General features: G+C 45.8%; 1 protein-coding gene across 7 annotated transcripts in view; it reads left to right on the top strand.

Moving 5' to 3' along the window:
- The first annotated feature begins 3,866 nt into the window (after nt 1-3,866).
- SPATA7 (spermatogenesis associated 7) overlaps nt 3,867-14,605 on the top strand; it is a 53,660-nt gene continuing 42,921 nt past the window's right edge. For 2 of the 7 annotated variants that reach the window (XM_083502267.1, XM_083502268.1), the window contains exons 1-2: nt 4,061-4,238; nt 11,453-11,527. In XM_083502267.1, coding sequence (XP_083358393.1) covers nt 4,187-4,238; nt 11,453-11,527 — 127 coding nt within the window. In that variant the 5' untranslated portion in view covers nt 4,061-4,186. Of the gene's footprint in view, nt 4,239-11,452; nt 11,528-14,045; nt 14,263-14,605 lie in introns of those variants that run through there. The other 5 variants (XM_083502265.1, XM_083502269.1, XM_083502266.1 and 2 more) reach the window with 5 other exon arrangements.

The following is a 14,605-nucleotide window of genomic DNA, read 5'->3' as shown; positions in this document are numbered from 1 at the left end:
TGTGTTTTGTAATGCCTGGCATTTCAAACTGAAACGGCGAGAATAAAACAGCTCTTAGCAGTGATAAAGTATAGCTACAGTTTGTCATGTCCTTAATCCCACTCCAAAAAGTTTATAGGAGGAAATGGGTGAACAGAAAATAGTGCAGTTTAGGTAGAAATACAGAAGCGGGTTTTCTTACACATCAACCACCAATTTTAACTAACCCATAGGGACCTTCCCCATACCTTAGCATCCCCTATAGAGGCCCTATACTGGGTGCCTCTGACAAATGAAGTGAAGTGGGTCACCAACAGGGAGATGTTGGTGAGATTTTGATTTTATTAATAGTGTTTTTATGTGTGTTTTTTAAAAAAATGTTTAATCATTTTTTCAATACAAACATCAACCGCAAAAGACACATACAACAAAAACCATAATAACAATAACATAATTTGACAATTCAGATTTGAATACACTGATATACCTACAACTACACCTTTTTAAAAAATATTTTCCCACCTCTCTCTCCTCCCCCTACTTCCCACCACTATCCGCCTTATCGCTTAAATATTCATTCCAGATTTCTTCATATTTATTCATTCTTATTTTGCGTCAACATGCAATTCGTTCATGTGTAGCTAATCTGTCCATATTATCAATCCATGTGCTCAATGGAATCTTTTCAGCTCTTCCAATTCATCAAAACAAGCTTTTTTGCTTCTAATATAGCATGGTACATCCATATATTTTTTTTGACCCCTTGAAATCTCCCATGTTTTGGATTTTTGTCATTTAATCCAGTCTTTATGTTATGGGGTGGCACAGAAATGTCATATATAAGGGAGCAGGAATTAAATTATGAAATTATGCGCTTTCAATTCTGGCTGAACAGTGCAAGAAATAAGAACATGTGGTTTTTAAAGATATCCCAAAGAACTGTCATTCTACATCTGAATGTCTTTAGGTATCATAAAAGCTAGCCCAGTTCCTAGGTCACATTTTTTCCCCATCCATGACATTTGGTGTTATTTGCATGGTTACATTCACAAACATATCATTAGAATGCATCATTCATGCAATTTGTGCAAAGATTATTATGGTAGTCAAGGTTAGGTTTCTAAAATAATTGAGTTCACAGGCTCATCAATGAATAAGTTGCCCAAATAACACAGTCAACTAAATGCTTTTTTAAAACATGTGTGCAGTGTACACACACAGATTAATCCAAAAGCAATTCCATGCATGCATTACATTGGAAACTGACCTTGAAAGGTGTTGTGTAAAAGACAAAAGAGGCTATTCAAGCCAATGGCAATCTGCTAAAAAACTGTAGCAAATGTATTGGCACCAGTGGGCCAGAATTCTGGAACAAGGGCAATTCTAATAAACTGCAGCGGACAAGAAAGAAAAGCAATAGAAATTGTTGCATAGTGTGTTGCCTGGTAACAAGGGAATAGCTATGATGCTTTTGAAATGTTTGTTTGCTCAGTGGGAGACTGTCCCCATCCCTTTTAAAAAATATGTATTCTGTGAATGAAACCACCAACTTTTGTGGGAAACTGGAAGCCCAATGCATCAAGTGACGGTTGGGGCAGATTCATCCACAGAATTCTTACATTGGGAAAAATGAACTTTCAGAGTACAGTAAGGTGAAATAGTAAGCTGCTGCTCCAGACAGAAATCTGGCATAGTAAAGGTGCTAGAAACTTAAAATGCATGTTTCTGCATTTTATTTGGCTGCCCCTGTCTGAGTACAATAACTAATGCAAGAACTGTCTATTGGATGTTAAGAGAATTATATACAATCCAATGCAATCCAAATTTGGTTCATCAACAGACACTATTTACAGGACCGGCCCAGCATGGAGCTGATGTACTTAAACTCATTGAAGTGTCTACTATGAATTTTTAAAAATAAAATCTAGTTTTTGACATTAGATCTGGAGAAACATGCTCAAATGCCTTGTAAATATTGAACATTTTATAAGACATCCGTATCTTATAAAGAATGGAAATTAGTAGAATGTGCTGCCATTTGTAAACACTCTTCAAATCAATGTGAAAATTATGCTACTGACACATTTGTGATTCTACTGCTAGCATGCAGCCAAAGCCAAGTTATAAATGGCAGACAGGTAGCTCTTTGAGATGGTAACATTTTTTCCAGCACAGCATTCCACATTTTCTTTCTCATTTCCAATGCATTGCTCTTTAAATAAACACCAGTGTTGGTTGGTTTGCTGTGTAGTGTTCATGAAACATGGTCACACTGATTTTCTGGTTAGTTCTGAATTCTCCAAACACAAGACCTGTTTTGTATATATATTGTGTCAAGGTTCACTGAACGCTCCCCCCCGCCCATGTCCACCAATGTACCCAACGTACACTACTGAGGGGGATGGAACCTACTGCATGTAATCAGAATGTGCTTCTGATAACAATGCATGGATACATTTAACTTTTATGTTTAACAAAGAATGTTGCACACTAGGAAGTAAAAAAATACAGTGGTACCTCGGGTTACATAGGTTTCAGGTTACATAGGCTTCAGGTTACAGTCTCTGCTAACCCAGAAATAGTACATCGGGTTAAGAACTTTGCTTCAGGACGAGAACAGAAATTGCATGGCGGTGGCGCAGCAGTAGAAGGAGGCCCCATTAGCTAAAGTGGTGCTTCAGGTTAAGAACAGTTTCAGGTTAAGAACGGACCTCTGGAACAAATTAAGTACTTAACCCGAGGTACCTCTGTATGGGTTTGTTACACAGAAATGAAAGAGGCAGAGTATAGGAGTGCTGCTTTGGTTAGCCAAGGTGACAAATACTGTATGCAGGTAGCAAATGATCACTAAGCACATATAAATACCTTAGTTCTAAAAAATATCTCCAAAGCTCCCAAACCTAAGGAAAGTGAGCATAGCAAAGTTCCATACCACTTACACTAAAAGAAAAGGAGGGGTATACTGTCTGACCAATCACACTGGTTCTGCCCCCCCTACTCTCAGTAAGGGGGGTGGGGCACACTGGGCAACAGGGGGGATTGCAGAGCGGAGGTGGTGGGGAAGGCTGTAGGGTGGGAGGGCTGATGGGCATCCTGGGATAACTTGTTTCTGCCCCCTCCCAACAAAAAGCCTGCCCCCCCCCAATAAATTCTGGCTATGTCCATGCTGAGCAAGCACACACATTTGGATAACATGCCAAGGGGTCTTCGAGTGCCTTGAAGGATCACTGTGACTTCCAGAAAGGCAAGCAAAAATGAAATGTGTTTATCACATAAGAGGGGGCGGCAACCTGCCTAGAGCAACACTGCTTTCCCCTCCCTCGTAAATGTGCATAGGCTAGCATAGAAAACGACCTTAGGTGTTATGTGTACAGTACTGAGTTGAATAGGATCCAAAAGGCAGCAGTCTGATTGGTCCTCAGGAGCCACCCAATCCAGCTCCAGGTGGAAGTGAATCCGCAACCAGATTGGCCTACAGGTGAATCCCGGAATTAGCCAATCATGTGGGACCCATTGTGTAAAAATAATGTATATGAAGCATACATTCTGGGGCAACTTCTATTCCTCCTCACCGCTATGAGCTGAATAAAGAGCATGAAATCCACTCTCGACTCCGAGTATATTTCATTAGGTGAAGCCAGACCCTCGCTCCACGTAGCTGAGTGCTGTTTACAATACCAGGCAGTGGCTCTCCGGGATTTCGGAGGGGACCCTGTTGCCAACCCCACGTAAACAGGTGGTGCCATGAACCAGGGAGTGGACCTTCCCCGTGGAAAACAGCCGCCCATCCTACAGTCCACCCTGCGCGGCGCAAGACACCCGCGCTCCTATGCTTGGCAAGGGGTCCCCTCCGCGTACAAGCACCACCTTTGGGCACGGCGGGACTTGCTTCTGAGGAGACCTGCTGTTCAGCCTCTACCTCTGAAGCCCCGCGCTCCTTTTTTTTACACGGGAGCAAGCCCTACTCGGCGACGCAGAGAGCCGCGGCTCCGGCCCTCCTCCTTGCCCTTCCCCCGGTCCCAGGACGTAACGCGCCCGGCGGCGGCGGTATCCATAGCAACCCGCCGGGCTGCCAGGCCCGCCCCTTGCCGGCCGGGAGAGGCGAGGAAGGAAGGGCGGAGGGAGGGACGGACGGACGGAAGCCGCCGGGCTGAGGCCGCCGGTGGCCCTCTGGGCTAGGAGGAGCCTGGCGGGCCGGGCCAAGAGGATGGGAGTGAGCTTGGAGGGCGGCGGCGGCGGCAGGAGGAGGAGGAGCCCAGGTAGAGACGGCGGGCTGGAGGGGACGAGCCGGAGAGCGGGGAAGAGGTCCGCCGGCATGTCCTGCGGATGGGAGGGCGGCGAGACCTGGAGGAAGAGGCTAGGAGCGCTCTCCGCCTCCCTTTCCGTGCCCCTTTCTTCTGGCGCCTGCCAGGACACATTCGCACCTTCCGCAGCCGGCAGAAGCGGTCGCTAATCCTGCACCGCCCGCCCTACACCTGCCCCCACCCCCGTATAGCCAAGTAAATCCCTCTCGCCAGAGACTGCAGGCAGTTCCGTGCGCAAGAGCAGACAGAAACGCTCCCCGCGATAAACAAGCCCTTCCCCCTCGCTCGCGCGCGCCCCTCTCTCCTCTCCAGCCTTGACTATGACGACATCGCCAAATGTGCGCAGGGAACCCCCCGCAGCGCGCGCCGCCCCAGTCGCGAGGCTTCTCGTTTGGAGTTCCGCGAGGGTTCCAGAACGCCCCGCTCCGATCCCACGGCTGTGAAAGGGCTCCAGAACGCGCTGGGGGGGGATAGGATGAGGAGCGTGGGAGTTTCCCAGCATGCACCCCTCCTCCTCCTCCTCCTCCACTGTGTTGTCCTGGTTCCCAGCTTCCCTTGCACACAGGTGGTTCTGTGGAGACCTGCCATTCTGGGCAAGCTGGATGAAACAGAAATCGCCGCCCGCTCCAGTACAAAGTGCTTTTTTTAGACGGCAGCTCCATATAATAAATTGGCCTGGGAGAAAGGCCTACTGAGCGGGATGGGGTTTGCTTCTGAGTAGACATGTGCAGGGTTTGTGGTGTGCTGGTTCGTTTATCTATACCTAAGCTTCTGTCCAGCCAATAAGCCCCGGCCTTATGCCCTTTTGTTTTCTTGTGCAGTTTCTCAGCATGTGCAGTAAATGATTGTGAGAGTTTGAAAGGAGGAGCCAAGGTTTTCCCAAGTGTCACCACCCAAGTGGACCCTCGTTATTTTTAAAGAACCAATAGCTCATGGTTTTGTTGGGGGGGTTGGAGGAGGGCCTGGTGGCAGTGCCGGATTTACGTATAAGCTAAACAAGCTATAGCTTAGGGCCCCACTCTCTTGGGGGCCCCCCAAAAAATTAAAGGAAAAAATAAACTGGATGTACATTTCCAAAATATAAGATAAAAAACAAATAACATAAAACCTACATACAGCAACAGTGTTTTGTGTTGTGTAGGCTCCTATGATGTAAGTAACCGCCTACTAGCCTGCTCCCTAAAATATCACTGATTTGCTCATTTCTATATATAGGGTGCCTATATTCTGCATTTTACATTCTGCATTCTACATTCAGGACACAGGTGGTGCTGTGGGTTAAACCACAGAGCCTAGGACTTGCCGATCAGAAGGTCGGTGGTTTGAATCCCCGCAACGGGGTGAGCTCCCGTTGCTCGGTCCCTGCTCCTGCCAACCTAGCAGTTCGAAAGGATGCCAAAGTGCAAGTAGATAAATAGGTACCGCTCTGGCGGGAAGGTAAACGGCATTTCCATGTGCTGCTCTGGTTTGCCAGAAGCGGCTTAGTCATGCTGGCCACATGACCCGGAAGCTGTATGCCGGCTCCCTTGGCCAATAAAGCGAGTTGAGTGCCGCAACCCCAGAGTCGGCCACGACTGGACCTAATGGTGAGGGGTCCCTTTACCTTTACATTCTGCATGGACTGGTCCATAAATTACCAAACAGCATATATTCAACACAAAAACAGCGACAATTTGTTGTTGACAAAGGACAGCTGGACATATAAAGGGCCCCATTACCTTCAGTAGCTTAGGGCCTCATCAAACCTAAATCTGGCCCTACCTGGTGGTTATATTATTTCCAACATTTTCTCCTTTTTATATTGCTCTGTTGGATTCTGGTCCCGCTTGCTGGCTTCCCATAGGAATCGTGTCAACCAGGAAGAATGCTGGACTAGAAAGGCCTGTGGTCTGATCCACAGCATGTCTTTTTAATGTTTTACATGGGTTCTGTTTTTACATGCCTGGGGGTATTTATATTGAAAGATGGTTTTGAAATGAGTTTAGGTACCGTATTTTTTGTCCTATAGGGCGCACCGGCCCATAGGACGCACCTCGTTTTTTGGGGGGGAAATGAATTTTTTAAAAAAAAAATTTCCCCCCTCCGCCCTGGCTGCCGCCCCAAGCCTTGCGCTCACCTGCCCGAAGCACGGGGCACCCTCCGGAGGGCTCCCCGTGCTTCGGGCGACAGGCTGCCGCCCCAAGCCTCGCGCACCCGGCGGGACCTCCTGCCGGGCGTGCAAGGCTTGCAGACACTCGCCCAAAGCACGGGGAGCCCTGCGGAGGGCTCCCCGTGCTTCGGGCGACAGGCTGCTGCCCCAAGCCTCGCGCGCTTGGCGGGACCTCCTGCCGGGCGCGCAAGGCTTGCGGACACTCGCTGGGGCTGCAGGCTGCTGCAAGGCTTGCGGATAGCTTCCTGAAGCCTGGAGAGCGAGAGGGGTCGGTGCGCACCGATGCCTCTCGCTCTCCAGGCTTCAGCGAAAGCCTGCATTCGCCCCATAGGACGCACACACATTTCCCCTTCATTTTTGGAGGGGGAAAAGTGCATCCTATGGGGCGAAAAATACGGTAAATATCCCCTCGCTGTAGGATATTAATTCAACCGAAGTATATATGCAGTCATAATTGATTTTAGTTGGAAGACTGACACTCATAAACGCTTACTTTGTTGTTTCAACTGGGGTGATTTTTCTCCACGAATGTTCTCCGTCTTCTTCCATCTTCTCATTGAGGAATCCCTTTTTCAGCTTTCAAGGCTTACTGGTACAAAGCTTAAAATCCATTGGGTTAAGACAGACAGTGCGTGATGTCAACTCAGTTGGAATATATCTAAGGATTCCAACCTTAGGAACAAAGTTGCCGAAGTGTAGTTAAGTTAATTTTTCCTTGGGATCAGTTTAACATATGCAGCAATCAAAACAGTTCACCACTGAAAAAAGCACTAACATTTTTTGCATTATTGACAGACCAGTGTTATTTATAACTAGACATTAATGCAACTGCTCTAAAACAGCTTTATTATTCAAAGCTGGTGGTTTGCACTGAGCTGTTTATCTCCCAATGCCTTTGCTTGCCAAAGGTTGAAGCAGTAATAAAATAACATCTGTAACACAGAAACGTGATTTTACTTGTGGCAAATAAGACGTAATTTACTTACAGGCTGATTACTGAGATATTTATGTTGTTTGAATAGGAGCTATGTGTGTTGTCCAGTTATAAAAGAAAAAAACTGAAATATTTAGATTAGTTTTTAAATGTAGTGGCCATTTTTTCAATAACATATTGCTCAAAAAAAGACGTGCGATAATAAAACAACAATAAAACTACTGTTAAAAACAAACATACTTTTACAAATTACCAGGTCACAGCCACGCAGAGCGGAGCAAACCAAACCAATAAAATTAAATCCTGTTGCCAACATAAATAAAGATATATTTATGAGGCATCTAAAGAACACAGGAAGTTGGATTAGACTGAGTCAAACCATTGGTTCATCTAGCTCAGTATTTCAACACCAGGGTGTGGAAACTTTTTTCATCCAAGGGCTGCATTCCCTTATGGGCAACCAGTGGGGGCCATGTGCCAGTACTGATCAGGGCCAGAAGCAAAAGTGGATGGAGTGATGTAATTTTTATTTTTGCATAACAGACTGGTTTCTGCACAGACTTGCACATACCTCTCTGTTCTCCATTCATGTACACAGGAGCCATTATCAGTGTGAGGAATCTGATATAGTCTGGAGAGGGCAGCAGGCTGGTCCAAAAGAACTTTTTTGGCCGTTCCTTTAACCACTTCCTTTTCTCATCTGCCTCCCTGGTTTGCTTCCTACTCTATTCTACAGCTTGTTCAGTCCAGCGGTCTTCTTTCATCTTATGGACTGCATTAATGGCTTTGGCTCCTTGCCTGTACTGTCAACTCAATTCCTGCCACCTCTGCTCAGACCACCTAAAGCCTTCTGAACTACCATAATCTAGTGCCACAAGGACTCAGGATCATATATTTCCATTTTAGAAAATGTTGCCAAAATTGTCTTGCAAGGTACCCGAGAGTGGCAGAATAGAGAAGCAGCCTTTGTTGAGAAGTAACCTCTGTGTTGACTTTATCCAAATCCCCATAGACTATGTGCTACCAAAGCCTGCACCAGTTTAGCCCTCTGAGTGTCCGACTGCCCAGTTGCATCGTTAATTCCACCTCGCGTTCAGTGGAGACTGCTCTGTGCTGAAGAACAAGCATGCACTCTGTGACCTTTAGCAAATTTGTTTAATTGAAGCTAATAAAACCGTCTCCAGAGCAGTAGACTACTAGATGAATTTAGCTGTATCTGCCTGCTCTACAATTCTAACTTCCCAAGTAGTTAAAAGTTAAGAGACTTAATTCTAACAGAGACTGTGCTGCTGTCTACTGGACTTTTCTAGGTGTTAAATGGATGTACCCCACCCCACCCCACCAGTTTAGCATGGAGGTTCAGCAGTGGAGTTTTTTTCTTAGCCACCTTGGGGGGGGGGCTGTATGACTCCATATAATCTATATAGATTAAAATGTTCAGCAAGTCCAACTAAGACAAAATAATGAAATGATGGTGGTCGCTCTTCTCCAAACATGATTAACCAATGCAGAATTCTAGGGACTCTAGAACTCCCCAAAGCCTGGAGTGGGATGGGGTGGGGGAGCAGGTAGGCAGTGCCAGTTCCAGACTCCAGGAGCCCTTAGCACATTCCAAGCAATGGGCCTCCCACCCAACTAGAGCAGGGCCCAGTGCTGTTTGTGGTAGCCACTGTAGGACATTCATTATATCTGAACATCTAACCAATAGATGGGAGCTGAGCTTGGCTCCTGTACGAAAGCAGCATGGCCACCTGCCACTTCATATCCCTATTTGCAACCCCTCCCTAAGGTCAGTGATAAGCTCTCTTGTTTTCGGAACCAATGGTCTGGAACCAGCTTGTGGTAGAGAGGCAGAAGCGGAGGCCCAGCTCACATTCTGGGTTTTGTTTTTTGTTTTTAAACCACTCTTCTTACTAAAGCAAGAAATAACATTTGTGAATATTTTTTCGAAAGCTCACATATTTCAGCAATCCGTTAGAATTCAGTAATAAGAAAATGACAATGATAGCTGAAATAGTTTTTAGAACTGTACTGCAAATGGCTCGCTTCATATTTTATGTCAGTTTGCTGCTTCAGAGGAATGGGAGAACGTGTAATCCTCCATGATAAAATGTATTAGTAGTCTTTATCTATTTAATGGATTATGATAAAAAAAATCCACAGCACATGTGGCAGAAACTGATACCTACCACAATTAAGCAGACTCTTTCACAGTACAGTATTCTAGCTTTAACAGTTCCGCTTGTTAATTATACGTATGCAAGGGTTCATTTTCAATATAGTACTATAATTGTTTTGAATGTAGTAAAATCGGTGAATGGAGTTTCATGGTGTGCAAGAAATACGTGGAAGCTAGCCATTGCACATGATTTTTTTTATTTTTAAAATGTTTGGTGGGTTAAATCTTAGGATGCACCAGAATTTCACCCTATACACTGGTACCTTAGGTTAAGTACTTAATTCATTCCGGAGGTCTGTACTTAACCTGAAACTGTTCTTAACCTGAAGCACCACTTTAGCTAATAGGGCCTCCCTCTGCAGTGCTGCTGGAGCACGATTTCTGTTCTCACCCTGAAGCAAAGTTCTTAACCTAAAGCACTATTTCTGGGTTAGCGGAGTCTGTAACCTGAAGCGTATGTAACCTGAAGCTTATGTAACCTGAGGTACCACTGTACATAGTTTACCATGAACTTGTATGTGGAGAAAGCAGTACTCCACAGGTTAAATGCTGCATCCTTTTAGCACAGCAAACTTGAAACTTGTGATTCGTACTACCAATTGAAACTTGTAATTCTACTAATTCCCTCTCCTTTTCCCTTCTTTTCCATTTGTACTTGTGGAGATCAGCAGAGCCCCTGCTTGCAGGTTTTAGGAATGCCAAATAATATGGAAACACTTTCAGTCTCGACAAAAGACATTTGCTTTACTGACCCCAGAATTTGACCCCAGTTTATTTTATGATCAGTTACGTATTTCAGTTTCTGTAGCTTTAAGAGGAGTGGGATTGAAGAAATCCAGAATAGCAACCACAAGCACACTAAGTGCCCAGGTTGCAAAGATAATTATATGTTTAATTTTTAATGTGGAAAAGCAGGGTGTAAAAGGGAAGGGAGAGGTAATTTCATACTTCATATCTGACATGACATGCACATATTTTGTACTTGTTTACTGCAGCTGAGTACTAAAAATATACTACAAGGCAACCCTTTCTCTTTTTGCCTTAGAATCCATAATCCATTTTGATGGGATACATGTGGTCCTACTAATTATGTTAATGATTTGGAGCAGGAAATATTTCACAAAAAGCAAAAAAATGTGTCTTTGGTACAGAAATAAACTACACAGATATGATTCTAGAATGGAATCTCACCCAGGACTCCATCCGAAACCCCCGGGTATAGGGCGGTATATAAAATCAATCAATCATCATCATCATCATCAATCATCATCTTTCATGCCAACTCTCAGCCAAAGAAACTCGCAACACACTCTCGAAAACTCACAACAATGAGGATTCCAGGAACCTGCTTCCTTCAAGACAGAACTTCTGTTACTGGGATTTTGTATTTTACCAGAACTCAAGGTGCAAAGTTTTGTTGCTCAGAAAATGGACACCTTCCAGTGAATTGTCCATTGCCACCGTGATGTTTCAGCTCCAAACCTATGATCTTAGATAGCTTGAAACTCAAAAGCATAGTTACTATAATTATGGTAAAATGAATAGGCACTGTATATTCATTTCAAGATGAAAGGAAAAAATATATGGCTTCATTTTCAGTCCAATCATAGGCAGAGTTAAATCCGCCTAAGTACATTGATATATAGGCTTATGCATTACTTTAATGTATGGTTGCACAGTTGATTTAATCAGTGATTTACTACTATTAATGAGATTTCTTTTCTCTTCAGTTGATGTAATATTAAAGTAAGTTCATCTCATGTATTTTGATGACTTTTCTACAAACTCATGTTTTTCACAATAGGTCATCATGAATGAGCATACTGACTTTTTATGAGTTTTTTTAAAATTCTCTATGCTGAAAGCTATACTTCCACCCTAATTTCTTTGTTTCTTTTTTATATCAGTGCTTGAATACCAAGCCATTCCCCGGTATGGACCAGCAAGCCCATTCAGGGGACATTTAAGTACTAAAAGTAATGGTAAGTAATTTGCACAATGGGGTAAACAGCAACATTTTTTAAGTATAGCTTTGCATCAAATTCTTCTTGTTGTGTGGACTCTTAAAATATTTTACATTAAAGCATTGTGGTGAGAACTTAGTTTGGCTGAGACTATACTAATGAGTAAAATCTGTCATTGCACAGTGCACATATTTGGAGTGGGGGAGGCTTCGGGGGGTGGGGAGAAGAGAAAGGGGAAGTCTTTTTTGGTTGATCAGAACTGTTAAACAGAAACTGAATACTGATACTCAATGCAAGAATATCAGCCGACCCAAAGTTTTTAGTCTTTGCATTGTCTTGGTTTTAACCAATTCAGTAAATAATACATCTCAGTGTAGAAGACTGTTGCTGAAGCTTGGCTTACATATTTTGGGAAAACCACAAATAGATTTATTTCATAGGTGGTTAATTGGGGGGGGGCAGGCCTAGGGCAAGGACCACATGGATCCTTGGTCAGTCCTTGTCAGAACTGGCATGGCCAAAATAAGGAAACATTTTAGGATTCTTGGGCATCACCAAAAACTTTTGACATCACAGTAGGGTACCTATGGAAACAATCAGGGGGGTGAAAATAAAAAGAATTATAAATTTAAATAATTCTGATGGGGGGCTTGGGAGGCCACAAAAATCTTTGGGCAACATGGCAATACAGTGAGGGACTCATCGGAGCAGGAAAAACAAACTTCTAAAAAGCCTTTTAAGGGTATCTTGGGGGGACACAAAATCCTCTTAGAGGATGTATTTATTCCACAGCAACCCCTTAATTATTTCAAGTAATGGATACAATTTAGGTACAACGCTACCTGTCAGGGGCTCAGGGACAGAGCCACAGGGGAAAGAGGAGATGGAGAGCGAAGAGGAAGGATCTGAGGGAAGCATAGGAGGGTATGACAGTGACCCAGGAGATTCCATGAGTCTCTCCAGCGAATCAGAAGATTCCCAGAAGGAGGCGCCCAGGGTCAGGGCAAGGGGGGCCAGCGGAGAGGCTCAAAGCGGCAGCTGGAGATCAGGGCCAGCTTCCCCACCAGAGCGTAGCGGGGGGGAAGAAGCCCACAGATCAGGACCAGCGTCTTCTCCAGCAGGGAGAGAGAGTGAGTCAGGACTGACCACGCCTCCGTCGGAGAGTGGAGGAGCGGAGGGGAGGTCAGTTCTAGCCAGCCCCCCCCCGAAGGGGGAAGCAGTGACAGGAGCAGTGTAGCCGTTAGGAGGAAAGTGGGCGGCTGGGCGCGCGCGCCAAGTTCAAATGTGCAGGCGCGCGGGACAGCAGAAAATCCGGATTGGGAACCAGGTCCCAAAGCCCGCCGGAAGCAGGGGGAGGAGTCAGAGGAATCCGCGTCCGAAGAGTCCAGGAAGGGCGAGACCCCAGCGGGCAGGAGGACCCAGAGGAGAAAGGAGCAGAGGAAAAGGTGGAGCAAGGCGAGAGTCTTAAACTGGTGTATGGGGGGAGGAGATTCAGACGGAGCTTCGCCGGTCTAGGGATTCAGACGTAGAGTTGCGCGCCACGGCTGTTAAACCAATAATGAACTTCAATAAAGACTTTTGTATATAAAGAGGAACTGGCGTTGGTCCTCTGTGAGCTGGGACCTGAGGCAGCTCTGACACTACCTCAAATATGGAGCCATTTTTCTTAAGAGCTTGTGCTGTTTAAAACCCAGTTAGAATCTACATACCGTATTTTTCGCCCTATAGGACGCACCAGCCCATAGGATGCACCTAGATTTTGGGGGTGGAAATAAAGGGGGGGGAATTATTTTTCCCCCAGGCGCGGGGCTGGGGCGGGGGAAGCCCAGGCTTCCCCCGACCCCAGCTCCCAGAACAGGAAGCTCTCCGCAAGCCCGAGCTTCCCCCGACCCCAGCCCCCAGAACGGGACCCAGAGCCATGCCGAAGCTGCGTCACTCTGCGAAGCTGCGTCACTTTGGCATCACTCTGGGAGCTTGCGGGGCTGGGGGAGGGGGAAGCCCTCCGCCAGCCTCCAAACCAGGTCGGGAGACAGCGGGATGGCGCTCTGCGCCTCTCCCGCTGTCCCCTGAGTTTGCGGGGCTGGCGACGGGGAGGAGCAGGCTTCTCCCCCCCCCCCGCCATCCTTCTAACCAAGTCGGGGGACAGTGGGAAAGGCGCGCTGTGCCTCTCCCGCTGTCCCCTGAGTTTGCGGGGTTAGCGACGGGGAGGAGCAGGCTTCTACCCCCCCCCCCCCCGCCAGCCTTCTAACCAAGTCGGGGGACGGTGGGAAAGGCGCGCTGCGCCTCCCCGCTGTCCTCCAGCTTGTGGGGCTGGCGGTGGGGCTCTCCAGGCTTCAGCGAAAGCCTGCATTCACCCCATAGGACACACACACTTTCCCCCTTCATTTTTGGAGGGGGAAAAGTGTGTCCTATAGGGCGAAAAATACAGTACTTGTTTTATGTATAATTTGTTATTTGCCTCACCAGATAGTTGATCAGTCCTTTCAGTCCTAATAGGCATGAAGTCTGCTGCCAGGGCTTTCAGGCTGCAGTCCTTAAACTACTTGCTCCAAAGTAGTCATGTTGACTTCATAATGGGGCTATTCTGGAGTAGCTGTTTTTGAGGATCTCATCCTAGTTTCATATGCAGGGATATGTTTTGCTGCTTTGGCTGTTAAACGGTAAACCTTACATCTCAGAAGCATCACTGAAATGGCTCTGTGGTGAGTGATTTGCTTGTTCATGGCTTCATAACTGAAGACAGGCATTCTGATGTAAGTGTTGATTTTACCCTTAGCTTTTCAGTATGTCCATGTGTAAGCCATTTGAGTACAAAGTGTCCTCCTGCGATTTGCCACGGCAAGATATGGGACCTTACTAGTCAGCAAATAAAAAGAAAACAAATGTTGTAAGTGGTCTGAAAACGGGTGGAAACTGCAGATATGGAAGCCATCAGGCTTGGTGGCATTTGAGTGTTCCTGTTGCTAGTTCCACAAACAGTGAGGAAGAACGGATTGTCCGTATATGTGCACTTACTTACCACTTGGAATCTGAGGTCCAAATAAGTGCAGCTCTGGCTGTCATGTGCAAAAAATATATATAAAAATATTAAGAGCT

Source organism: Podarcis liolepis (assembly GCF_965112155.1).
Source record: "Podarcis liolepis genome assembly, chromosome: 1".
NCBI lineage: Eukaryota > Metazoa > Chordata > Lepidosauria > Squamata > Lacertidae > Podarcis > Podarcis liolepis.
Note: the sequence above shows the minus strand (reverse complement) of the source record. Positions and strands in the feature narration are given on the sequence as shown.